Raw genomic sequence first — 27,367 nt, 5'->3', positions numbered from 1 at the left:
CCCTCTCCAAGCTGTCTTGAGTGAGAGTAGCTGCGGAAGATTTAGGGAAGAGGCAGCCTATCAAAACACTCAACTTCCTGCTAGGAATTAATTCAGAGGGAGCAGGACCTGCCCATCGAGTGTAGACAAATGTGTTTTCCCTTGATAGGGCTCAGGCCATGGGAGCCTGTAGGAGAAACATTTAATGTCTGCGCAAATCCTGGTGCCCAGAACAGAACTCAAGGGCTTTCAGTTGGCTAAAGGAGCTAACCAGGGACAGAGTTTTTGTGCAGTCTGTGGAAAGGCTCGACTCGGCTCGTCTGCCTTGTACTCTATAGCACCTTTCCTTTCTGACACGACAGATGAGCAAGGCCAGTTATTTTCCACAGATGATAGTGTGGATGTGGATGTCAGCAGAGCAGGCGAGGGGAAGGGCAAGGAGTGGGTGGAGGTGGGTGAGGAAAGGGGAGGAGGAAGGGAGAGGAGAGGGAGAGGGCAGAGAGAGAGAGGGAGAATGCGTGACAGAGCTCTGTTCTTTGCTACCTACTTTGGCCTCTCCTCAGTAGAACCTCCTTTAGTACAGGAAGGCCAAGACGTCAGCCAACATGACTGATTCACCGAAATCAGCCAACATTCACTAGGTTTTGCTCTGATACTAGTCCTAAAAATTCTGAGCACATGTGGCTAAAGCTTTGGTTCTGGGTCATTGACCAGGACCAGTGTGGCTGGTTCTTCCTGAATTGGCAGCTGGTAAGTGGCCGCCGCTGTCCCAGAAAGGCCTTGGATCTACTGGTATCTGGATCTACTGGTATCATCCCGCTAGGGAGAGGCAGCTACGGCTCTTCTTTGCCTGCTTCTAGCTGAGCATGGCAGGTCTCAAGTCTCCGCCTCACTGCCCCTGTCTGGTCCTGCGAGTGAATGGGATTGGCTAGGCGATGCCCCTGGGCTTTGTGTTCTGTTGTCTTAACCCAGCAATGATGTGGTACCTTGATGAGCCCTAAAATCTCTGCAGAGTTTCTGTGTGGGGGTTCCCTCAGGGACGCTGGCCCCTCTCTCACTGCCCCAGAAGGCCACAGAGCAAACTCCACAATCCCCACGTCGGGGATTTCTTCAAGGTTAGGACAGACAGATTCATGCTAATCAGGCGATTTGTCTAAAGCAGAAATGCCTCCCCTCCCCTTCATAGTGAAGCATGAGAGAGAGGAAGAGAGGTCTTCATTGGAATCTTCATGACTTGGCTCACTTCACTAATGAAAATGGGAGAATCACCCATGCCCCTTATGGCCGTGCGGGAATATTCTTAGATCATATAACTTTTTATCCATGAGATTCCAGGCTCTGTGAGGTTCTCTTCTCCTCATGGAGAGAGTACTGGCATCAGGTCCCTTTGTGGTTCTAGGAGAGCCATTAGGGGAGACTTCACCTGTATTCTTTCCTCCGAGGGGACAGTCGTCCCCAGCCCCCAAGCACGTGTCTGGCCTGTCGGTGACATCGTGACCCTGCATATACATGCACAGATGAATATGCAAGCTCCCCAGTGCACCTTGCACATCTGGCTCGGATGTGGGTCCCGGATCCCCTGACACATCCCTTGGCCTTTACAGATGCCTCCCTGAAATGCAATAGCCGTCGGAAGAAAGTCTGGGGCAGCAACACTTTGGGAAACATCTCTGGAGACGAAATGGCATGGTTTGTGGTGCCACCTTGGTTTGCGTGTTGAGGGTGTAATTCCCTTCATGGGCTGCCAACAATGAAGAAGCATGGTAAAAGACCACAAGGAGCACACACTTCCGTGGGATGAGTCCACATGCTCTTGTGAGATGAAAGGTCACCTAGGTTTTCGTCACTGCTGAGGAAGAAGTTTGTCAACTGACCTGCGGTGAAACCCTTTCTCTGCAAAAACGACTAGGGCCATGTTCTAGTCCTTGATCTAAGTGAGGGTGATGCACGTATGTTCACATTGTGCTGGTTTATTAAGCTGTGCATTTATAATTTACGTACTTTTCCGTCTATGTGTATTACAATTAAAATGTTTGAAGAACGAACTTGGCTAGAAAAAATGTGCGCCTACACTGCTAGGCAGGAAGGAAGGAGGTGGGGGGGGCAGGGAAAAGGTAAGTATAGTCCGAGAGAGCAAAGATGGAATTCAGGCAGGGGAAATTAGAGTGGTGGAAACATTACCAAGAGAACGTTAATTGGGCTTTGTTGGAAAAATGATCTGTTGGTCTGAAAAAATTTGGAGTTAAACATACACCAAGTTTTCATTTGGTTGTTAAGTATACATGCCAGTCCTCCCACCCAGAGCTCTGTCATCGCAGTAATGTGATCATTTGGCCGGGAGATCAGACGCCTGTGGGGTACTGTGCTGCTGGGCTGAGGTGGGCCAAAGTTTAGAGTCAGCTTAATCGTGTTCTATCCATGAGTCCGCGTGGCACACTTCAATGGCAGAATGACTTCTCCTGTTATTTTAGAGAGGCTGGATGGAGATAAAGGGCTGCACAATTTAAAAGACAAGAATTCCGCTTCCATCGTAAGGAACTGTAGTCAAACTTAGGATGAAAGTAATGATTGCCAGACAAAGTTCGCTAACTGTAGGCTTTCTATAAAAGAAGACGGCTCATGCATAACCAACAGGAATGAAGAACAAAACAGGGACAGGTCAACCAGGAAAAAAGAGCCTCCCCCCAAACCCAGATCAGCCATTTGACGTTTCGAGTTGTTTATGCTCCAATTAAGCCAGCGCTTGGTTCAGTTAACCTCCATTTGACCTACAGAAGCAGCAAGTTGTTTTCTGGAGCTAGTCATTAGTTGAACTGTAACCGATATTCCCTTGATGGCAAAACTTCATTTAAGTTGAAGAAGAAAAATCAATAAACAGATGACCTGAGGACTAATGAGCAAGGAGCTCCAACCCCATCTATCAGCCTCTCCCAAGGCCCAGGGGGGCCAGGCAGGGAATCGGGAGCCCGGGGAAGGAAGCCAGGGCAGGAGGCTGGGGAAGGCCAGGCCTGACCGCACAATTACGCAGCCTACCTGGGAGAATGCAATTCCAAAAGCCACTCCGGCGATGATTCCCATGTTGGTCTCCATGAAACTGGTCACCAGATCATAACAACCCTGCAAACAGAGAGAGAGAGCGTGTCGGGGCCTCAGAGACACATTTCACACCCAGGCCAGACTGAGCTGTGTTAACCTACGGGTCAACTACGCTCCGACCCGTAGTCGGCAAATCCAGCTGCCTCTCACCCTAGGAACTCACTAGCTTTCTGTCCAAACTCAAAAAAAGGAAAATTTCGAACATAAGTAAAGGTACAGAGAGTAGTACCGTGACCTCCCGAGTGACCCTTTCTCTAACCTTACAATGAACATGTAGCCAATCTGGTTTCATTTAAATCACCTCCCCTGGCTGGACTATTTTAAAACAAGTCCCAGACATGTCGTTTCATCCAGAAATGTTTCAGCGGTAGGATGAAGTGTAGCAGGACATCTGTCAGACTTACGAAACAATCCCGCAGACTCCGACCGTACAGAGGCATTCCACATCCTTGCACAGGAAGACTCAGCATAATAAACACGGATACTAGCATTTTGATAACAAGTGACACAATCTTAGAAAAATAAAGTGAAATCATCAGGTTGTGGGGTGGTGAATGCCTGCCACCTTTATTGTGTTTTGGGGTTCTTCCTAAGAAGACCATTAAGCTTTTTTTTTTTTTTCCAACAGGGAAAAAGCTATGTTTTATAGTCCTCCTTTCCATAAATTTACTATGGGACCTTGAACAAGTCACATCTCCTTTTTTTTTAAAAAAAGATTTATTTATTTTGAGAGAGGGAGAGAGTTGGGGGAGTGGCAGAGGGAGAGGAGGAGAGAGAGAGAATCTCAAGCAGATTCTCTGAGATCAGGACCTGAGCCGAAACCAAGAGTTGGATGTCTAACCAGCTGAGTCACCAAGGCGCTCCCTCACTTATCCTTTCTAGGTGTCAATAACTTCATCTATAAAATGAAGTGAATTTTCCCTTCACATACAATGAAATCTCCAGATGCTGTGATTAAAACCAACACCCATTTTATCAATTTCAATGTTAGTGTAATACTGATAAAGTCAATCACCTTTCTTTAAAATAAATGATCTGGCTGGAGTTCAACCAGGTTGCTAAACAAGTTTGTTTGCTGTTGTTATTCGGGATTACATTTTATCAACCTGGTCCAAGTAGGAAACACCAAATTTTGTGTATCGCCCATAATGCAAAGGCACAAGCTGACTCTTCCTGTTAAATGCCTGACAGGTTGAATTCTGTGTGTGTGTGTGTGTGTGTGTGTGTGTGTGTGTGTGTGTGTCTATGTGTCTGTGTGTTTATATGTATATTTATTTGAAACTGGGCCAAGTCAGCCTAGATTTCTGAACTGACTTATATAGTCTCAGAAGACATGTTTTTTTTCTAGTTTTCTGAAAAATGGCTTCTACTTGAATATATAAGTCTGCAGAAATCAAGACATTAATTTCATAAACAGGGTAAAAAGGATTCTTGTTTATCAAGAAAGGCACACTAAATTGCAATGATATCTGAAGACCACAAAAAAACCCAGTCTCCCACACTGGAATTCAAAATTACCAATTTAACATTTCTCAGAGCTTAGGAAAATTCTACCAGTGCTGTAGCTTCTAATAAGTGATATTTTATGCATCTGCAGTCTGTCTGCAGAGAAGTGTGTTGACTTAGCAGCAGCGCTCTGACACGTGCTTTCAGTGCAATGGGCCGACTATACTCCTTGGTTAGCTGATGCAAATGTGAAGCCTGGAGGCGGGTGGGAAAGGAAATCTGCTTCTACTCATGAGAAATTTTGAAATTTGATTCTCCCTTTGTAGTAGAAGACTGCTTGCTGGTTTCATTTTTACTAGTGAAAGTATCTGTCACACTACTTTTCGAAAGGTAGTGGAAGGGAGAGCAGGTTGGGTTAGGAAGAACTCAATGCAAGAAGAGACATGGGTATTGGAACACTTTCCCGGATGGTAGTGGCTAGGGCCGTGTTTTGCCCAGGTGGCCATCATGACCTTATCTTCTCCCCCCAGTGATGGTTGGGCTGAGAGATGAAGTTCATTCAGTCCAACGTCAGTGGTAGGTCACCTCAAGATACGGAAACCCAAACCCAACAATAAAGACCAGAGAAAAGCGAGGCAGGTGATTTTCTCACTCTATAATATACCTTGGCATAGGTATTTTTCCTATGAACTTCGATTCTGCATGTAAGCGGAATATATTTTTCTGACATGATTTCTGTTCCGTTTGTAGGAGACTCGGACCAGAGTCAGTCACATTTTTGGTAAACCCACTCCAACCAGCAAGAGCAACTGGAAACATGCGTCTCTGCCATTACTGCAACTGTGACAAAATCGTTCTCTCTCAACCTTGCTCCTCAAAGTGGGGATCTTCCAGGGGCAGCAGCACCCCCTGAGAATTTGCTAGAAATGCAGAATCTGAGGCCTCCCTCCAGACTTCCTCCATCAGAATCTGCCAAATCCCTGGGTTATTCATTTTTAATGAATTTTAATGAATGTGGCCACTATCTCTAGAGTTTCAGCTGCCCATTAAAGCTTGAGGAACACTCTTCTAGAAGAAAAGTTCTCCCATGGCTTTTCATTCTAAAGAAGACAGCAAATTAATGAATCCTATCAGTAGGAGGGTTCCTTAAAATGAAGAGATGAAAGTGATTTTGCTTCTTTGTCATTGTGTAAACAGTGTAAGATCAAGGTTGAAATCAATACTTTCCACCTCTGGATTCCTCTGTTACTCACGAGGTGGGACCCATGAGCCCATTCTCCAGATCTCAGCTCAGATCTGCAGACGGCAAGGCCATGTTTACATTCTACCTCATGTTCCCTACCACACTGTGATCTTATCTGCCCACAACAATCTCTTTTCATTTCCTCAAATGAAAGCCTGGTGGTCAGGCATGAGAGAAACCTACGGAGACCTGCTAAGTGTCCTAGGAAACATTCAGAAACAGAATAGGTCCTTTGCTTGCCCTCTCTGCATGTTGAAACCAACACAGTCACGGATGGGAAATATCTCTCTTGCCCTCGCTCTTAAAAAAAATGTCAAGAATTCGAGGGAGCAGGGGCCGAGTCAGTGCTGTCAGCCACGTGAACTGTAGACATTTCAACATCCTGCTGGCAAAACCAAAATAAATCCCGTCCCCTACACAAAACAATAAATATCCCGTTTAGCTAGTCTCACCTCCCTCCTGCTTCTCTTCCAGGGACTTGAACAAGGCAGGTTGCACAGGCTGCCGGGTGAGAGCCAAGAGTCATCTTTCAGTGCTGTTAAATCGTAGGGTTCAAGACATGAAAGGATCCACAGGGATTAAGAATGGGTGTATTCTAGGCAGAACGATTCCGTGGAACTACAGGGGCGGTGCTTAAGCCTCCTGGCGGAGGGAGTCAGGAGAGGGGGGCTAACGTTTATGAGCGTTTCCTATTAGGTATTCACCCCAGCCCTATCTCCTGCGTTTTACAGGTGAGGCCTCCGAGACTTAGACCTGGGCCTTCATTTGTCTCAGAGGTCCCCGTGGGCATGAAATGAGACTCAGTAGGCAAATTTCACTCTTTCCTCACATCTCCACAGAGAAAGCCAGGTTGAAGTTAAACCCCCTTTCCAGGTATCTGAGTTGCCCCGGAAAATGTAAATCAAGCAGGATGGGTGTGTGTGGGGGGGGTGGGGGAGACAGGGAGTGAGGTCCGTTTGCAGGTTATCAATGAATGAAATGGAAAAAAAAAATGGTGCCCTATCTTTCTTTCTGGAAAGAATTCTAAAGATCATAGAGATGCACTATAGGATAGGATTCCGAACATGCCTTTGAAGACTAACAAAGATCTTCCCTCTGAGGACGTGCTACACCATTCCTGATGAAGGACAGTGTGGTAGAGAGGGAGACAAGCTTCACCACCTTCCTGGTGCTGTTTGCACTGTAGCTGACATTGAACATCACACTTAACGTTTCTCTGGTCCTTACTCAGGGCCAGGCCCTGTGCTGTAGCGACTATCTTGTTCTGTCCTCCTGCTGATCCTAAGAAGCAGGAACAATCATCCCCCTTTTGCAGTTGAGAAAAAATAAGAAAATATGACTGAGAAAGGTCACCCCTAGTAGGTGGCTAAGCCAGAATTGAAACTGGAGTTGGATGCCATAGCCCATGTCCCTGACTTTTAGATCCCCAACTTTCACAAAGGAAGTTTGGGGGTAAAAAAAGATGACCCAGTTTGATGGGTGCTGCATCCACAAACAACCTCCTGGGGCTCTGTCATGCTCAGACCTCACTGCATTGGAGCTGGGTATGCTCGGAGCTTCGTAAAATGGCAGCATGAGGACGTCTCCGGGGGCTCAGTGGGGATGCCCATGAAGAGACCAGAAGTCACCTTACTGATGAGACACAGAGGAAGGCTCAACCTTTGGGTTCATAAGAAAATTCCAAGAGGAACAGATGTCTTCTTAGCTAAGACAAGAAGCAGTCAGCATGGAACATCTGACTGCATCGCGTGCATAACGGGTCATAAGCCCAGAACGACACAATGAATTTCTAGAACGGCAACAATGCTCTGCAGCATTTATGCTACAAATACCAACATTAAATGGGTAAAGTACAGAAGCCATCTCTTAACGTTCTCATCTTGAGAGGATGGCTACTGTCTATGAATTATTCAGCGGTTGGCCCAGATCACGTCAAGTGTTGAAGACCTTGGAAGAATAGAATTTTATCTGAGTAAGAAAAGAAAACTGACCCGATGGCTGCATAACAGCAGGTGAAGTCAACAGAACGTTGGTGTTTTCCTCCCTTCTGTTCTACCAAAACATATTTTCTATGTGGCATTTCTCTAAATCTTTCAGACTACGGACACAGCCTTCAAACATGTCTTATCGTGCCTTCCCCCTATTCTCTGTGAAGTGGAAGACAGAATCGGTCTTCCTTCTGATGACTGAAATTCTATTTCCCTCATTTTCAGTACCTACTACCTTTCCAATGTCTTTTAGCCAGTTCTCTCTCTCTCTCTCTCTCTCTGATTTCTTTGGGAGTCAGGATGTTGACAGTGAGTTGAAGCGGAGTTGCTGATTTCTTTTCCTCAAGCAGAGAATACCTTAAAATAAAGGCCACCATCCTGGCAGAAGCAGATGTTGTCTGTCAACTCTCATCCCCCTTCCTGCTAAGGACTGGCACCCAGCTGTGAAGAATTCCATGTTTAGAAGGTAGATTGAGCAGGAGAAAGACAGCCAGGAAGAAGAAAGGCCACAGTCCCTGTCTGACATCAGCCCAGGTGAGCAGGAACCGTTGCTCAACCTCCCTTCTGGTGCCTGGTCGCTTCCTGCTGAGTCACAGGAGCTCCTTCAGCAGTGGACGGCCTCGGGTGCCTCGTCCCAGACAGGGAAGGGCCACAGGGAAAGACTCCACCCTCTCGCCCAGACTACCATTTCTGATCCGTTTGGCACAGTTTCACAGAAGCACACCCACCAAAAGCCCCCCATCCCCAGCCCCCCCAGCCTTCACCACGGCTCCCATCAGGGCTGAGAGCAAGCCTACCTTCTGGTTCACTTTGGTGGCAGCCACGGTCAGATTGTGCAGGTCCTGGGGGTTGCAGTCGGTTTCGTTCATGCAGCAGCTCGGGGGGATGCCGTGCTCCAGGAAGTAGGGGCTGGTGCTCCAGTTGGTGTAGTTCTGCACGCCGCAGCAGCTCAGCTGTCGAGGGGGCAAGGGAGTGAATCCACGCGTGCGGATTACAGACACCGCGCTCTCCCACCCCACCACCCCGCGTGTGCCAATTCGACGAGGAACTCGGGCCAAGACCCTAAGTCAACAGGCACAGCTTTGGTGAGGAAAGGTGAGCTGAGGCTCCACGAATGCTCGTACTCACTGGGAAGCCTGCCTGAACTGAGAAAAGGAAGCCAGCCACAGACTGCACGTTGTGTTGGCTTTTTACCACGTCCACAAAGTAAAGTCGGGTTCTCTGGCCCAGCTCCGCACGGAAATCACCTGTGTGGACTGGCTGCTGTTCCAGGTACGGAGCAACTAAACCAGGCTTGTTGGTGGGGAAGCCAAGATAAGAAAGGCTTTAAAAAGCTCTTTTTAAGGCTTATAGATCATAGGATCTATGCCAATAAGCAAATGGTTAAGGGTGGGGAGGAAGAGAAAGGAGAAAAGAGGAAGAGAGTGCTGGTGTTGGTAAACTATGTGTTGCCATCTGCTTTTACCAGTGAGAACTTTGGGGGACATGGCCATGCCTAGCCCTTCACAGACTATGGCTGCCTGTGTGCCTCCAGAACAGAGCTGTGTAGTCGTGACACAGACTGACAGCATGGCCCTCAAAGCCTAAAACAGTGACCACAGGACCCTTTCCAGAAGAAGTGTGCCAGCCTCTGACGTAGAGAATGTTAAAGGAAATGGGGCAAAAGTAGAAATGAATTACTGAATCTGGGTAAAGTGTATATGGTTCCTTATACTCTGCTGTCAAGTTTTCTGCTGAGTTTGGAATGTTCTCAAAATGCCAACAACAACAAAAAAATAAAATAAAAACACTGCTGCTGAAGTAAAAGACAAAGGAAAACACAGAACCTGCGCCCCACCCGAAGAGCTCCCTAGGTGATCCAGCTGACGCGGGAGGATTCGGCACCAGCATCTGTCCCCCTGAGCACCTCCGGGCAGGGGACAGCTACTTCCCTCAGCTCCTCGGCAAAGCACCAGGCAGCCTGGGGGCACTCCCACTCCTGCCTTGGCTTCTCCTAGGCCCACCGTTCACCCCCACCACACTACCCAAGCCAGTAAACACAGCTCACCGGAGTGCTCCACTCAGCTCGAAGAAACCACTTCCAGAATGCCAGCCTTTGGGCGCCAGTGCTAAGCAAGGCTGCTGTACCTTGAGCACCTCCTTTCCAACGCTTTGGGTGTTAAGGGCAAGCTAGCTTTCCTTGGGAGGCTCCTAATTCATACTGATGAAAGGCCAGCCACAGGCACTGGTCTCCTTGATGCTAATTACCCGGCTAACTGGACCCTGGACAAGGACTGGGTGTGAACTCTTGGCAATGGAAGTGGAGGACAGGAGTCAGTAACAAGTGCCGATGGCCCCATGCCCCCAGCACCCCCCAAGTCTGAGGCCTAACGTCACTTACGCTGCGCTGCACGTGATCCACCGCCCGGCTCCTCTCGTCATTGCCGTTGTAATTCTGCATGGCGTCCGTGTAAGTCCTCAGGAAGGTGTCCTTGATCTGCAGAAGGCAGGGAGGAATATGGTTCTGGTCCACCGCCACCCAAACGGACTCAGATTTGTACTGGATTCTACCCCAAAATGGCCTCTTCTGAAAAATCTCTGAATCAATGTAGGCCAGGGGGTGGGGGTGGAATGCCGTTTTCGGAGACAAAAGATCTCAGGAAATTCACTGAGGGATTTATTAGCTCGGAATTTTTTTTTTAAACTGTTTTCCTCATCTGTAATCCAAAGAAAGAAGCCTGCCTCATGGCCAGCTTCTGAAAGAGCCGTGAGAGTGAGCCCCAACCTCAGGCCTGGCTTTTCTCCTGATTTTCTTCAAATTGATTGATGGCCATCGTTCTGTCTGTAACTTTTCCTGCCCTCGCTCAGAAGAATAACAAAGGGCAGGCCACTAGGGGCCGGAAGACTGATGGCGCTGTGACCAGACACGGATCGCTGTTCTAGCATATAGGAGTGGGGCAAAACCAGCCTGCACTTAACCTGTCTTTATCGAGGCCAAAAAGAGGCAGAAAGGACGTGAACTTTTCTTGTTACGAGGTAGTTCACAAAACCCTTCTTCCTCCTCTGGGAGCACATTTGGCCGAGGGTTAACTCTCAAGCTCTGTTCCCCTGGAAACCAACGGAAGGGGGCGTGTCAGGTGTGTTACCACGCAGCTCCCCATGTCTGGTGAGACTGCCCCGACTGCCAAAATGACCCTGGAAGGGGAGGACGGCAGATGACAGTAATGGCCTGGTGGGAAGCGGTGGACTGAGTATGGCGCCGGTCTCACAGAGGCAGGCACCTTGCGGAAATACCGGACGCTCTGCCTGTGGACCAGTGGACACTAGTCCCATGGAGCTTCTAAGCCAAGGTGGATTCTGCACCTGGCTGTGTCCACATTTCACTGCACCTGCACGGTTTCTGTGGGCTGGGCAGGGGCACACAGAGTAGACCCCGGGCCACTGTGAAGACTTCCACTGGAGAAACAAGCCCTTTGCCCCTCGTCAAAGGGTGGCATCACATCCCCACCTCCCACTCTCCTCAGGGTGTCAGAGGCACGGGGGCGAGCTGGATGAGGGTGTCCAGGCCCTGGGTATCCCTCCTCCTGCCCCCCTGGGGAGCCCAGTCATGGCAGCATGTGGGAGGAGAGCGGGCAGGGGCTCAGCTGTGTCTGGAGTTCACACATGCATCAGGGGCACCTCTGGGGCTGTGGAGGCCAGGACCTCATCAGGTTTCACCTCGCCTGACAATAAAAATGGGGAGTCTAATTCCAGATGCAGCACCCATACAAAATGGGTTCTAGAAGTCAGCCTCGACACCCGAGATCTCACCTCTGGTGAGAGGAAAACCAGAGCAATGGGGAAAGGGGCAGAAGGCACCACGAGTTAGCTCACTGGGAACCGAACTTGGCCAAGCACAGAAACAGGGTCTAGGACAGATCATGCCAGACTTTCAACAGCCTCAGTGCATTTTCCACCTTTATCTTGCTACACCCCCCCCCTCCCCCGCTTTCTAACACATGCATCCCGACTTCTGGCTTTACTGCTATTTACAGGACACAATACCAAACCATGGGGGGTGTTAGCGTCAGGGCTTGACTGTAGCACGTACCCTGTCTGACCTGTCACCACTATACATGTCTGACAGGGGACACCATGGTGGCTACAGACAGCATGAGGGCGTTTTGTCTCTGCCTGAGTGTCTACCCATTGTCTCAATAGAGCAGCCCCAGTGACAGTCCATGGGAGGAGGGCCACGCAGGATGCAAAACAGCCAGCAATGTCCTTGAAACCACAGTTACGATCACAAAACAGCATTCAGAATTCTTTTTCTCCAGCCTCCGAAGTCTAAACCTATTACACGTCACTTCGAAACAAAGCCACGCAGGGGTGTCAGATCATGATGGCCCTTTCCTCTATTCCCCTCGCCACCACACAGAGTAGCAGGGCTCCTCACTCCTGGGCTTGGCTTCTACCCCCAGCTGGCAAGGGGCGGCCGCCAGGGCTCTGGGGAGGGAAGAGGGGAGTGCAGGCTGTTTGGGGGAAATCAAGCAGTCACAGAAATCTCGTTATATAGACACCCACTTGGGCCTTTTGCCGAAGCTGCTGTTTTAAAAAGAGTATATTTGATCGACAGCGAAGGTCACTGCTTTAAAACAAGGTGGAGAGTCACTTCCTGCAGGAGCTCTTTCACAGAATGGAGTGAGGATCCACACCTAAGGTTTCGAGTCTGGTGAAATTCCTGCATTTAGATTTTTATTGGCATTTCAGCCCCTATGAAGTGAGACCGCCGGAGACACAGCTAACCTCTGTGTGCCCCTCACACATTACAAGAGGCTTTAAAAGTCCTCGTCCCAGAAGACCCTCTAACTGCGTTCTCTGCTGTATACTTACCTCATGACGGAACACGAATCCAGAAATGCCGGCAACCAGCTCAGCCAGGAACACCAGCGACAGAAACATGGCATACTGAAAATCAAGCACACAGGGACAAAGGCAGACACGTCAGGATTGGGGTGAGGGCTCCTTTGGGGTTAGGTGACTTCGCCATCTCAGGGAACCACACAGATCCTCACCTCCCCCAGCCAAAGCGGAGAAAAAGTTTAAAAATACTCTTGTCCAGATTTTCCTACATGAGCCTCAATATAGAAATGTGTCTGTTTAATATGCATAAGTGTTGTGGGCCACACACACTGAGAAGAGCTCATCCGCAGACTCAGCTCAACCAGGAGAAATGTGGAAGGGCTTTATATAACTCAGGTAGCTACTGTTTTTGATGTTAGAAGCATGGAGCAAGAAGGTACACTGGGGGCAAAAGATAAGCACTCTGGAGGTCACTGTTCTGCCCTGTCTAGGGGGTCCTTCTGACCACCTGCCCCATGGCAGGCACCCTCCAGCTGGGTTCTGCAAGCTGAGTGTAGTCCCTCCACCCGCGGACCCCTAGGAGCCCATTTCGTTTCCCAGCTTTTCCATCGCTGGAAAGACGTCCTTTCTCTCGGCCACAGTACTTGTAACTTCCACTCCCTAATGCTAGAACGCCTTTCAGGAGATCGGAGAACCAGCCCAGCCTTGCTCCTAGGCAAGGGCCCTTTGGATGTGTGACCACAGCCCTGACGTGAAACTACTGTTTCTCTTCGTTTGGGTGAATTCCTGCAGTTTTCTTCAGCACGTCTCCTAAAATGGCTTCAGACCCCCTTTGTTTGCAACCGTATGGAGCTCCTGCTGACAGAGAGACCTGAATGCACACAGGTCCACGTTCTTCCTCGATGTGGTAATCGGGCTTGAGTGCAGCACTTAGAGCCTCTCCAGCTCTGCACAGCATGTGGGGTTGATAGCGTTTAAAAAGCTAGTAAGCTACATGACTGTTTGTAAGTATCTGAAACCCTTAGTGCTTCTTATTCATTTCATGCTTCCCATACTTTCCAAGTTAATTGTGTGTTTGTGTGTGTGTGTGTGTTTGCACGCGCACGTGCGTGCATGCACACGCACTTCAGGGATAAATTATATGGTACTTATGAGACATTAAGGGTTTCCATTTTTGTGCCTTTGAAAAGCAGATAAAAGGAAAGAGAAGGGATTCTTTTCCTACAAGGCATATGTCTTACAATCTGTTTCTTCTCATCTCAAAATGAAATACAACAGTCCTGAATGTTTGGAATGGTCCTAGGTGATGCTGTAGAATTTGGATAGACTCGACATGGTCACATTACTTACTTTAGAGTGTACATATGTGCACAGGATCATAAATTATTTTTCTCGGCTAGTGGCACATATGTTAAAAGGAGGAAAGACTGGCTTAAAAGGCCAGTTTTGTTCGAAACCTTAACTAAAGTCTCTACACACACTTATAGCACAGCCAGTAAAACAGCAAACATAGTTCTGAGTAGAATGCTCCATGTACATGACCTTGGTCTCTCAACTTAGTACACAATGCAGTGAGAAGCAGATGCGACTCCGCAGAGAGTCTCACACCAGGCCTACAACCCACCAGAAAGTCCTGTGGGAAAGTAATCATCAGGAGGCAGGGGCGGGGGGACAAAGGACAATTGACTACATGGTCAGAAGTTTATGGTTTAGGTCCCAGCTTTGCTGTGGGCTAACTCTTAGGAAAGAGGCAGCCACACTGGGCCTCCATAAAGTGGAAACAGTTATTTTCAGTTGCTTTGCAATTAATGAGGTTAAATGAGGACCATAAAATTCTAGACTGACAGTTAATCAAGTGATCTCTGCTCTTGTCTGCCAGATCAGCAGTTTCCTGTCTCTGGGAAGTTCCCTGTTTCCAGAAGCTTCCAGAGAACAGCTGCTTCTCCTTCAGAAGACCTTGGCCAAAAGCCTACTGGGGAAAGCTTGTACTAAGTACAAGTGGTAGGGGTCGGGTTTTCTCCATGTGAAAATACTATAGTTGACAGAGTTCTGGCTTCGGAAGGCAACATGTGTGGGTTCCAGTCCCAGCAGTCCCCACACTAGCTGGGTGAAGCTCGGCAGGTTAGGCACTCAGTATGGCATCTAGCAGAGAAAAGGAACTGATGGTTTTTTCAAAGACCAAAGACAAAAACTAAATGAAACCCCCAAAACTTCTCCCCAAAGGCTCAGGGAGCTCACAAGTGGTAGGAGAAAAAGGCAGAGTGGTTTGGAACGTCCTTCAGCAGAGTCCAACGCACTCTTTCATACATAGGGACAGAGGCCCAAAGAGGTTACATCCCTGCCACTAAAGATCTAAGCCAGGTCTCCTCCCTTCTTGTTTGGACAGATGGATTCTTAGCCATCTTTCTTTTCTATGCCTCTGAGGTGAATTCTCTCCTTGCTACACATTGCACTAAATGGGAGGCTCTCCGCCCCTGCTGTAGCATCAAATCACCTGGAGAGCTTTTGGAGAATGTGGTGCCAGCACCCCCCCACAAACATTCTGGTTCAGCTGGCTGGAGGTGGGACCCCTCGCAAAGGTGTTTTTGAAATGCTGTCCAGGTGATGGAAGAAGGCATGCAGAGTTGAGGACTAGACCAAAAGAGATACCGGTGCTTGGAAGAAGCTCTAGAAGGTGGACCCAGGGCACTAGCATGGAGTGGCAGGTGACAGCAGCAGAAATGCCTCTGTATGGCCTCACTGTGGTTCTTCCACCAACCTGGAAGAATCCATGCTGGCCGGGCCATTGGCCTCCTGCCTGGTCTGCAGAACGGAAGGGGCCAGAGCAACTGCTACCTCTACGAGGTTAGTGAGAGAGACTGCTCAGTGCCCCTTGGGAAAGTGGTTCCTTTGCAGTGAGTCACCCTCTCAACCCTATCTGTCTCTAGAGGGTATTCAATGTCACCCTAACCTAGGGCTAACCACAGCACTGAGGGACTCTCCACTCTCCCCTTTCACAAAATGAGGCATCTGAAAGAAATGTCTTTGAACAAAATGTTCTTTTGAGGAGAGGCCCTTGCTACCTTTGATCTATAATATCCTTTAACGTTAACACTCATCGATGAAGAGCATGGGCGGTGAGTGGACAATTAGGCAAGGAGTCTACCAAAAAAATTAAGAATCATGGTAACAGCCTTGTGACAGCCTGCCCCTTACCCTTTGGGAAATATCACGCTGTGTGTGTCCTATAGCGGTAAAGGCACCCAGCCCTGGGCCTGGTAGCCAACAGTTGGCACAGCATCAACCCTCTGTTGAGGGGGGGGGAAGCTCTGGCTGAGCTCTACTCATAGCTCTGAGCCGGAGTACACAGGTTGAGAGAAGAGCGTGCCCATGCAGCCAAGCATGGCCAAGTTCAAGGAGGCAGAAGGTATCTCTCCAGTGGGAACCTAAAGCCGAAAGGCTGCTGATGTTCCAGAGGCTGCCCTGCCCACCAAAGCTGCACTGTCACACACCTGAAGAGATTTCTAAGAAGCAATTCAGAACTAGACCAAGGTATCTCGCCATGAGGATATAAATGGCTTCTGGAAATCACAGGCCGCTGCTTTGTCACCACCTACCTCGAGGGACCAGAACCAGAATTTTTGGTGCCAGGCTGTGTTTGCGGCTGTTTTGTCCTCTAAGGGAGTAAAGGGTGGATTAGGTAAGAGTCTGGACTAAAATTAGCGTCCATGCGTATTGACTTGTCGGTGGCTTTAAGAAGGGCCATGTCGCTTTCATGTGATTTAAATTTTTTCACAAAGTTGTTGAAAGAGCAGCATTATGTTGTGACACACTCACCAGTTTCAGCATCCACGGGCTACCACGGCAGGTCGCGAAACATCCAAACAGGCCAAAAACCACGATAGTGGTGCCAGTTCCGATGAGCACGTAGGGAGCATTTGTGGAGTTCTCAGCGATCAGGGAGATGTAGGTGCCCAGAGTGAGTTTGCCCCAGACTCCAACAGCCAACAGGATCACCCCAGTGATCTGAAAAGGCGGTGGGGGGAGGGGAGAGGAGAGAAGGGACTATGAAACTTTGAAGATGACAATCATCGCCGTGATGTGGCCTGGATGTGAAGACTCACATTTCCGTGGGCAAGTGGCTTTGCCGCAGGAGCCCCTGAAGCAGTGGGAAGTGTCGCTCAAGCCACCCCAAACTGAAGACACTGGTTTTTGTACAATTAGATCTGGCCCTTACACAAAGCCATATGCGGTTACCACATGGATTGGAAGTCTAGCCGACAACAAGAAACCTTTTTTGAAAGCTGCTTGTGAAAAATGCATGTTCATGCTAATACTGATCTGAGAGCCCTCCCAGGCCTGGTCAGAAAGCCACCACCCAATGCTGAGCTGGACATTAAGGCCAATAAGAATGTTGGCTGCCCTCTTCAATGGCACATGTGGATATGGTACGTTTTAAGGACATTTTGCATGATGTTTTAAGGAGCAAGATGATTTTCTTGTCCTGTTAGAACAAAGATCTTTACAAAAGCAAAATATCCAAAGTATTTTTGAATCCCTATCAACTGCCTTTTTTCCAGTGCTTTATTCAACATAAAATAACAGAAAAATCTGAATTGTTCCTGGAATTAGCTTTAATGTGATTTGGCAAATCCCACTGATTGATCCAAAGGAAATTGCCACAGCATGTCTGAACTGCCGGACCTTGCATCAGTCAGGACCTCACTTTAGGGAACAGACTTTGCGCCACGTCACACCTTACCCTCTACCTGTAGCAGGCCGCACGACCCAGCGGCTTCAGCTGCTAAAGCCAGAGGTTGACTTTGTGTCTCTATCCCCTAGCCAGTCTCGACTTCAGTTTTCCAATAGCTTAGCCACTCATTCACACAGACATCCCTCTAAATGCCACCTCTTCTGACACCTTGTGAGGCTCAAAAGAAGCCTGGGTATCCAAGGGAGCCCGTTCCCAAATTCTGTCCCATTCTATTGCCCGATGTCCTATATATAGCAAATGCCTCAGCTTCCTGTCTAGCCTGGCCATCCAAGGGAGGAGGCGTGGTGGGAAACAGGAGCAAAGCAGTAGGGTACAAATCAACACCCACTTTGCCAAGGTCTCCCCTGTCCATCCACACACTGTCCCAAGTATGTGCTACAAGAGGAAGCAAACAGCGGGGCCAGTAAAGATGCCCGGGCCTCTTTCCTGTACACTCCGAAAAGCCCCGCAGTCTGGAGCCACTGAGATCCACTATCAGACTGTTTCTCTTTGCGGCGCGCTCCACCCATTTGGAGGAGGAAGGGATCAGCGGGAAAAACAAGAGCTTGGTGATATTCCCCTATCCCCACCCCAGTCGCCTCTCTACTCTCTAGAACCATCACCATGAAAGAATTAAAAGCTTCCAATCAGGAAAGGATTGAGGGACTGGTGCTAGTTTTATAAGGGGAAGGTGGATGAACGTGGAGAAAGCATTTGACACTAATACTTGGAAGAGGGTGGCCCAGCGGAGGTCTACCGCCCTTGAAAAGTTCCAATGGGGGATGCTTCTGTTAGTTAAGAAAACCCAGGATGGAGCCTGCCCCGAGTTTCAAGTCCTCTGCTGACACCTGGTGGTTGCTAAAGAAAGTAGCTGCCTTGAACAGCCTCTTCTGCCACAGGGAAGCATAAAATGGAAACGTAAAATGCTTTTGATGCACCAGAAGCAAAATTTGAGAATCAACTCTCCGCTCATTAGGGGTAAGAACGCAGTGACCATTAGGGAGAAGGGAGAGTGCCTGGGCTATCTTTTATGTCCCAGTGTCAAACATGGCCATTTCAGTTCTCTGAGTCTTATCACCTCTGCCTCATAAGAGTCCTTCAAACGTCACACACTGACAAAACTTCTCCATCAGGTAGATATTGTAAGGGACCTTAAAATGGAACCAGAGAAAAACCTACTCCCCTACTTCCCACTCCTACCATTATCTGCCTAGCGCTGTAAATGTCACGGTGCTGAGGTACTAATCAAAACCAAGAATTCAGTTCAGCCGGGCACTGTTTAGGCTGAAGACGTGCCTCCTCTACATACTTGCTCTTTCATGTGACTGGGGTTCATCATGCTTCAGACACACGTCGTTGGGATGCGGTGGCTTTAGTGACCAAAGAGAAGTCAAATGGCTTAGATTTCTGTGACCACTTTATACAGTGCACTTGCTACCACAACAAATAGTATATGCGGTATATCAAAGTTAATCTAAATCCAGATTTTAAGGGTAACGGTATTAACATTTTGATCTCTTTTCTCCTTTCAAAAAGTAATTTCTCTGAAGGCCCCCAATGCTTCGTGTAAGACAGTGCTCTCTGGTAAATTACAAAACCTGTAACATCAACTTCGTTAAAATGTTCATAAAATGTCAATTACATTAAAATTAAAGAGCTATCCTTGCACACCTCAGAGGTGCCTCTTAAAGATTGCCCATGGGAGCAAAGAAACACAACGCCGTGGGCACCACATTGTGTGGGAGAAAAGCCATCCAGTATCTTGACCTAGACCAAGCCAGTCATCCTCTAAGGAGCTCTTTCTCCTAATGACGTGGAGACTGGCACAGATGGGCCCCATCCGACACCTGTCTGCTAGGAATCGAAGAACAGCCCAGAGAGAAAAGGCCTTCTCCAGTGTTGCTCTTCTCACACTCAGACATCCCCAATGGCCCAACTCTGTGTTTGGAAAGCCGAACCCCACAAACACACAAGGTCTTCTGCACACATCAAAGCCACCTATGTACCGCATCTCCCTCCCTCCTCCTCAGGTGCTCCGTGCGCTCCAGTAAGCCTTAGCTGTTCTCTCTGTATTTCCTGTGCTTTTCTACTTCTTAACCTTTGCTCATGACAATCCTCTCAGTGAGAATTCTTCCCATTCTTATCACCACCAGTCTACCTCCTTAACTCGTACGGCGTACTGTACCCACTCCTCCCGGTCTCCTTACACAGAACTTACTCTGTACTACGCCGCTGTCATGTGCTGCCCTACCATCCCCCCATACACATCCAGGACCGTGACATGCCCCCACCCCATTTGAGGGCAGGAAATGTGTCTTGCACATGACCAGTGGCCAGTATATGTCTGCTGAATGAACGAATGAATGAATGGACAGGCAATGGTGGATGTGAGAAGGGATAAGAAGTTTCCTGCTAACCATCTGAAAGAGAGCCCTCAGAATTGGTACAAGCATTGTCATCTACAAGTATGGGACGAAAGTGCCAGGCAGTTGAAGGAAAAAAAGACAAGCCAAGGGCTGAAACACAAACTCGTACTTTCTCTCATTTTGTCTACTATAATAACACTTCTCACCAAGGATAAGAAACCTACAAGGACGAGCCTAAGTCAAAAGTCATTGTTAGGGCGCCTGGGTGGCTCAGTGAGTTAAGCCACTGCCTTCAGCTCAGGTCACGATCTCAGGGTCCTGGGATCGAGTCCCGCATCAGGCTCTCTGCTCAGCAGGGAGCCTGCTTCCCCCTCTCTCTCTGCCTGCCTCTTTGTCTATTGTGATCTCTGTCAAATAAATAAATAAAATCTTAAAAAAAAGTCATTGTTATACAGTGTGTGATTTTCTTCCTGTTCCTGTCAACACACACATGCACGTGCATGCTCCCCACGACGTGCACCTGTATAAGCACCCACAGGGTGAAAAGCAATGCTCAGGCTCCTCTGACACACCTCTTCCACTTTTGGTCACCATGAATAGGCTCAGGGCTCACCGAAGCAATTTTGGGTCTGAGCTCCTCAGAGCCCTGCAATTTCTAAACCCATCAGTGCGTCGCTGATTTAGCTTTTTACTGAAGCTTTGCTTCTTTCTCAGAAGACTCCATGAGCAAGCAGCCAACATGGCGCCTCGAGAGGGGACAGATCAGAGCCTACAGGTCAGAGCCTACACGAGTGCCCTGGGGAAGGTACCGCCCCCACCTCACACATGCCCATGTCAACCATGAGTCAGGAGGGCAGGCCTGGCGCCCACCAGGAGTAGTAGCCAGGCTGAGGCTCAGGGTCTCCTTTCATTCCTAGCCTGTCATGGCGGCTTGACATTTTGTGTACTTCTGGTGCAGCTCAGAGTATGTGGGTAGTAGAGTACTTGTGACTACCTGTAATTTAGGCTTAGTGAAGAGGCCACGAAAGCTACAATGGTAGCACCAGAAAATGTAGATCAGAACTAGAAAATGTGATGGCTCACATTACCTTAAAATCTCACTGAAAGGATACTATGGGTAGGTTAGCCAATATTGCATGGGGTGTCCAAAATGCTGTGGAAGAGATTTCCCGAGGTCCATTCTCATTTGGAAGCAGATACTGGGGGAGCGATGGCAGAGATCCATGCGGTCCTTTGCCACCCACCAGGCCAACATGCCCACAGGCATCTCACTGGAGCCCACCGCCTCCCCTGCACACGGACCACAGCCTTCTGACTGAGCAGTGGCAGTGGCGTCTCTCATGCCCATGAAAGGCTGAGCCAGGTTTGGGGCTGATGGAGCCAAGTCCCTGCCCTCTTTATTTCCTTAACTGCATGAAATACAAAACAGGCACTTGGGTCACTGTTGGCATAATGTGTATCTGTTCTTGTAGGTGGGGTTCATGAACCCATGTATTATGCAATGAAAGAAAAAAAAGGACCATCAAAAACTGAATTAGAGAAGCACCGACTCTCTAGAAGACAACCCATCCTAAGAAGCCATCTGGGATAGAAAGCGCAGGAACAAAAAATCAGCCTAAAGAAATACACAGAAGAAATCGCAGGCCGAAAGCTCAGCTAGACAGCATGGTGGGTGAAGGTCACAGATCCGTCACCCCAGAAGCTCCCCAGTGAATTCGCCCCTGGCAGAGGCGCTGTGAAACGTTCTGCCCCGACTCCAGAGGATTCTCTAACTTGGAAAAACCACATGACACAGAAACTCCAGCCATATCATAATTAAAACAAATATAATTCAATAATGATTAAACAGTAATTAAATCATTAGAGACAGGGTCTTCAGAAGTTAGATTTTGAAGGAGCAGCCAAGCAAACCGTGCTTTCCACCCCCTCTTACTTGAAGCACGATGCTGAGAGGAGACGGCGGGGCAGGGCGCTCTGCCTGGTGTTCCAACCTGATTTTGTACATGGGGAGATAAAGCAACCAGAAAGGCAGACAAACCAGCAGTTCCCAGCACATCGTGGTTTTCTCTTCAAACTTGAAGAAGTAACAGTGTGAGTCTGTCATATTTACAACTTAGGATTTTATTACAAGTTATTTGTGAAAATCCGGGGCTGGGCTAAGAGGCAGAATTGATTGGAGCTTTCCAGTGGGCTTGAGAACCTTGAGGGGTAGAAGGCGAGCCCGTGCATTTATTTAAAAGGTAGGTGAAGGGAAGAGTTCTGGGCTGGGAGTCAAGATCCTGGGTCTTTAGTTGCAGTTTATGAAAAATTAGCTGTGTGACTTGGGGCAGATCACCTAAATTTTCTGGGTCTCGGTTCCCTCTTCTGGTAGCTCAGGAGGTGGAAAAAGCTGATTTCCAGTGCTCCCCTCGAGCTCTAACATTGAGACACCAAAACAGGATCTGCAACTCAACATGCTTATTCACTTGCAAATCTATTTAGGGACATGCCCACTGGGAAAATAAGCACCAGAAAGTTTATCAGGGCCTCTCTATGACTGACAAACTGTCAGCAGTGGGAGTAGGAAAGTCGGCTTGTCTCTGGATGGAATGTCCACTGTTCTGCCAGCTTTCGGAGGTGACAAGTGGTTGCCGGGAAAGAGAAGGAAAGAAAAATGCCCAGGGGAGCAGCCATTGCAGTTTTACACGGACGCTCAAACATTCCTAAAGTCACTCGCATGACAACAAGCTTTCCCTTTTATATGAAGATGACAGGTCGTCTTAAGAGCAAGAAGACCTATGCTTTGGGCTGCTTCTTTCTAGACAGGTATGTTAGCCAACTCAACCGTTTTGCTCCCTCACTTTTAAGGCTGTGGTATGTGTGGAAGAGAGGGAAATGAGTGCGAGCATTAAAAAGGAAAGTGGGAAGTTGAGAAGAGGGAGAGAACTGAGATGATCTTAAACACTGATTGTTTAAACTGAGTTTGAGAACTGTTAGGGAACCCAGAGACTGTCTGGTCCTGGCCCTGTTTTTGGTTGGGTTTCATGTGACTGAAGGCCATTCGGGGAGCATTCCGAAGGCCCTTGTGGAGGGGAGACTGCAGTTTGGGAGCGAGTCAGAGATGCAGGTAGGGGCTGAGGCCGGAAGTGACAGCCGAGGGAAAGATGTGTCTCAGGAAACAGAAGCAGAGGATGGTGGGAAGGACGGACCTGGAGGAAGAGAGTCACTAGAATGTTGGGGGATGATGCCAGAATTGGAACGGTGAGGAGACGCCCAAGCGAATGGACAAGTCTGCTAAAGTGGCTGCCGACAGGAGAAGTAGAAGACATGGAAGAAAGAGACTTTTTTATTCCCCTCAAGATGCAAACAAAAGGTCAGCGCAGTTCATGGGCTCCAGGGATGCCCACGGGCTGACCCGGTACTCTTCATTTATACAGCCAGCCACGCCCACTACAACTGTACTTTATGTTTAAATATTACTTCATCCTGTAGCCAATTCCTAGAATTCAAATGATAGGAGCTATGGCATTAGCCCAGAGTGATTTGTCAAAAACTTGAGCTTCTGTTTGGACTTTATCAGTGAGCACCCAGGGTCTGATATACACACTGTCGAACAGATCATACATAGATGCTTCTGAAAATATGAAAAGGGCTTTGAACAGCACTAAGAAAAGTCAGCAATTCCGGCTCCTGCTGTGGGCTTACCACAGGTCTTTCTTCACGTGCGTAGAAAAGCAGCGGAGTGTGTCATGGGCAACGGCTCCAGGAATGCTTTAAGTCTATCAAACATTGCTTCCGTCCTTCTCCCAGATGTCTTAAATATGCAACCACCAGCTTGCGCCAGTCATGTTGCAGATCTGTACCTTAGTTCTCCATCTGTGAAAGGACAGGACTGCTCCCAGCAAACGTCTACAGGAGCCCTTCCGGGGTGTAAGTTTCCTGTGTTGCTTTCAGTTGCCCAGAGGTCCTTAGAGGGGTGAGATCTAGCCCTCCTGGTCCCTAGGATGCAGACCACAGTGGTCAAGTGTGTTCCCCAAGGGCCTCTGCTGGCTGGGCTTCATACTCAGCCTGGGGGAAGCTAGCTGGGGAGGGGCTCCCGCAGGTGACTGGTTGGACATGGAATGATCTCTAATGTCCTAGAGGCCCAGGAAGTGGTGGCAATTGACCAATATGTTGGCGGCACTTAGTGAGTTAAGAACTGGCTTTGAACATCTTTGAACTGATGGAGACATTGGAAATGGACCTCGCACGGAAAAGGCAGGGCTACACAGCTGCTAAAATCATACTCAAGACCACTTATTCAAAGAGCCTTTCACTACTTGACTTACTAAACCCCTTCAAGTGAGCCCAACCTGTTCCACTTTCTACTTAATTCTTATCCAACAAAGGGTCACAGGAAATTTCCATACACGTTATTAGTGACTCTGTATATCCTACTAGGAAATGAGAAAGAATGGGCAGCCCTGAATTGATTTTGCAATTCCTGTATATTACCCTAAAAGATTCTGGACTTTAGGTTGCCTCCCTCTTAAAAAAAAAAAAAAAATCCACCAAGAAAGGGCCCAGAAGCGAAAGAGAATTTTGCTCCGTGCTTATGAGCACATTGAGAAATGTTCCATTGTATCTGGGAGAAATTTTAAGAGCAGCTTCTCAGTGTTACTCTTCATTTGTAAGTATTGCTGAGTTCTCCCTGCCAATGTTCAAAACAGGAAGTGTGATTTACACCACTGCAGGGTGTCTTACCCCACCCTCCAGCCTCTAAGAGCACGGAAAAGAAACAAGTGCACAAAGCTCACATGTCTGGTGTCTCGGATGGCCCAGGTGTATAAACAGGGCACACAGGTGAACGCCTACAAAGAACTGGGGCCGCAAAGCCCCTTATGGGGAAATCTGTGTACTTAGGAGTCAGGACTGGCTGTAGTGGCTAAACTGACAGAAGTTTAATGTCTGGGGGATTCCCTCTATGCCACTCTGCCTCTGCGGAACCCCCAAGTTGCTGTCACTCATGTTTAAAAGCCGTTAGCCCTGCAGACACACACGCAGCGGCAGGTGAGGGCGGGAGCACCAATGACCAGCCTTATCAGCGGCATTAGCAGGTGGCTGGCCCAGCGACTGAAGGAAGTACTGTGGGGAGAAACCCCTTCCTTTGCTTCCCTTCCTTGGGTCCCCGACCTGGGACGGGAGCTGCGCTGTGAAAAGATGGATCAAATTCCACACTAATAAGAAGACAGATTTTAAGAGAAGGTCATGTCAGCATAAGCTTATAAACAAGAGCTACGCCTGTGTTATTAGTGCCTGTGGACAGGTAGTTTCTGCTGACTGCACATTTACCCTGTCCTGCATTGCTAATTGTGTGTGTGTCAAGATCTGAAGAGTCTCGTGGGACGAAGTAAGGCCCGTTATCTCCTCTGTATCCGCCAAAGCCTCGCTCACCCACATCCTGTGTCCAATCTCCCAAGAAGACGGGTCATTCAGACATTCTGTCCTAATGCACATGTAATAGAATCACTGCTTATCTGAGTGTGATTCCCAATTTTTAATTTGAAAGCCAGCCACTGGGCAGGCCCATGATGAGCACAGGGTGGGAGTTCAATAAATGAATCTTAGTGGCAATCTCTCATCTTCAAATTCAGCTCCCTTCCCGGTGCTGTGTCCTTGGGGGTTACCGGATGGGAACAGACATGGATAAACCAGTCCTATAGGCGAGTCCATACATCTGACAAGCACATGTCTCTCTCACGATTAGGCTGCTGAACAGGTTGAGCTTTCCAGAAGTTCCATTATTTGCAAAAGGGAAAACTTTCTTTGCAGCATTTCTATATATGATTATCATCTCCAAAATACCAAAGACAAACCCACAGTCTTCCATGGATATGTACACCTCCTACATACATGTGGAAAGGCAACAGGAAGATGCTAGAACATAGAGAGGTGATCCTTGAAGGCCTGTGCTCGATCTGACTATGTGTGGATGGGGACTCAGAGGGTGGGGTGTCTGGGGGAGCTCAGGCCTCTCTTCAGATGAGCTTGGCACAGAGGACACATAATGCCAGAAGAGAGCCTATTATGACAAGAGTTAAACAACGTGTGGAAGAAACACGTAGGCAGCACCGAAGACCAAGATTCTTATACAAATAGTAAGGCAGTCTTCTTTCAGTCATCCTAACTTTCTCCTGAGATGATTTACGGGAAGAAAAGAAAAGCCACCCCCCTTCTATTCCTGATTTAATGAACTTTCCTCTCAGTATTTGAATATCTACACCACATACCTATGTGAAACCACAGGGAAAAAAAATTAACTTTATGTAACACAGGTTCTTGGCCAAAACAAAACAAAACCCCCAAAATCAGTTATTTCAGAAAAGCACAAAGAGGATACTTCGCCCTCTCTACCAACACCACTTGGGTCAAGTCGCTGTCCGTGGCATCTGTCCCTGCCTCTACCTTTGCTCCCATGGCTCTGTTCTCAACACCACAGCCGGGGCGATCGTGCTCAAACGAGAGTCCGAAAATATGAGTCGTTTGCTCGAAACCCTTCTCCACATTCCACCTGCACCCCACTCTGGTTCTTTTGATGTGACCTCCAGGGGCTCCCTCCCTGCTTTGGCTCCAGCCCTCACAGGCTGGCTGTGCCCCAAGTACTCCCAGCCTGGTTCCTGCCGCAGGGACTTTGTACTTGCTCTTCTCTCTGCCTGGGCTTCCGAGAGCCCTCATTTCTTCGAGTCTCTGCTCTTCAGTGAGCCCTTCTCTCATGACCTGGCTTCAAACTAGAACTCTGTCTCTCCAGCATGCCTTGCTCCCTTTCCTGTTGTTTTTCTCACTACACTTACGATCTCCCACACGACTGGATTTCCTTGCTTCATCTGTCTCCCCAGACAAATCTTAAGCTCCTTGAGGTCAGGGGATTTTGCCTGGTTTATTGATGAACCCCCAAAGCCAAGACAAATGACTGCCCCACAGCAGGGGCTCAGTAAATACATGTTATGTGACTGAATACAAGAGGACAGGCTGTTGGGCAAGAGCGAGCTTTGGAGGCCAGGACATCAACAGTTACTAGCCCTGCACTAAGGAAGCCAGCTAGGGGACTTGACTCTCACAGGGCCAGGCGCTGGCACTCAGATTAAAAACCTATTCTCTGCATAGCACATACCCTCCCCAATGTGCTATGATGAGTGCTGTGAAATGTGTAAGCCTGGCGAGTCACAGACCTGTACCCCTGGGGATTAAAAACACATTATATGTTTATTAAAAAATTTTAAAATAAAAAAATAAAATAAATAAAAATAAAAATAAAAACCTATTCTCTGGCCAATTTGCTTCTAACGCAGCACAATGCTTCATGAATGTCTGCCTCTGACCACCAGGGGGACTGCGTGAGCAAGCATGGGAAGGGCTAGGTCTCATCCGCTAATGGAGATGTAATTCGAAACTCCTACATCCTAGAGCTCCGTGAGGTCAATAATTGAAGGTCAGGAGTTGAGAGAATGAGGAGTGCTTCTATCAGCAAGCTCTCTCTCTCTTAAAATATGTACAACCGTGTGTGGGAGGGGCGGGAAGGCCTGGACGGGGAGCTTACTGCCAGCCAGGCACTATGCTAAGTGCTTTACTGCTTTGTCCAGCTCAGTCTCCTAATAATCCCATCACACTTGTCTGAGGTCATCAGCCCCAAGTGGCAGAATAGATGTTGAAAGGCCCGCCCTCCACCACTGCCTTCCCT

At 48.3% G+C, this 27,367-nt stretch overlaps 1 protein-coding gene across 1 annotated transcript in view; it reads right to left on the bottom strand.

The window, feature by feature from the left end:
- Positions 1-27,367, bottom strand: part of TSPAN7 (tetraspanin 7) — a 120,136-nt gene that overhangs the window by 5,778 nt on the left and 86,991 nt on the right. Inside the window, exons 2-6 of the mRNA XM_032883151.1 lie at positions 16,390-16,578; positions 12,604-12,678; positions 10,133-10,228; positions 8,550-8,705; positions 3,013-3,096 (exon numbers count right to left, since the gene is read on the bottom strand). Of these exons, the coding sequence (XP_032739042.1) occupies positions 3,013-3,096; positions 8,550-8,705; positions 10,133-10,228; positions 12,604-12,678; positions 16,390-16,578 (600 nt within the window). The remainder of the gene's footprint in view (positions 1-3,012; positions 3,097-8,549; positions 8,706-10,132; positions 10,229-12,603; positions 12,679-16,389; positions 16,579-27,367) is intronic.

The sequence above is a fragment of the Lontra canadensis genome, unplaced genomic scaffold (assembly GCF_010015895.1).
Source record: "Lontra canadensis isolate GAN:19392208 unplaced genomic scaffold, GSC_riverotter_1.0 scaffold86, whole genome shotgun sequence".
In the NCBI taxonomy this organism is placed as follows: Eukaryota; Metazoa; Chordata; class Mammalia; order Carnivora; family Mustelidae; genus Lontra; species Lontra canadensis.
The sequence above is the reverse complement of the archived record's forward strand: the minus strand, read 5'-3'. Positions and strand labels throughout refer to the sequence as shown.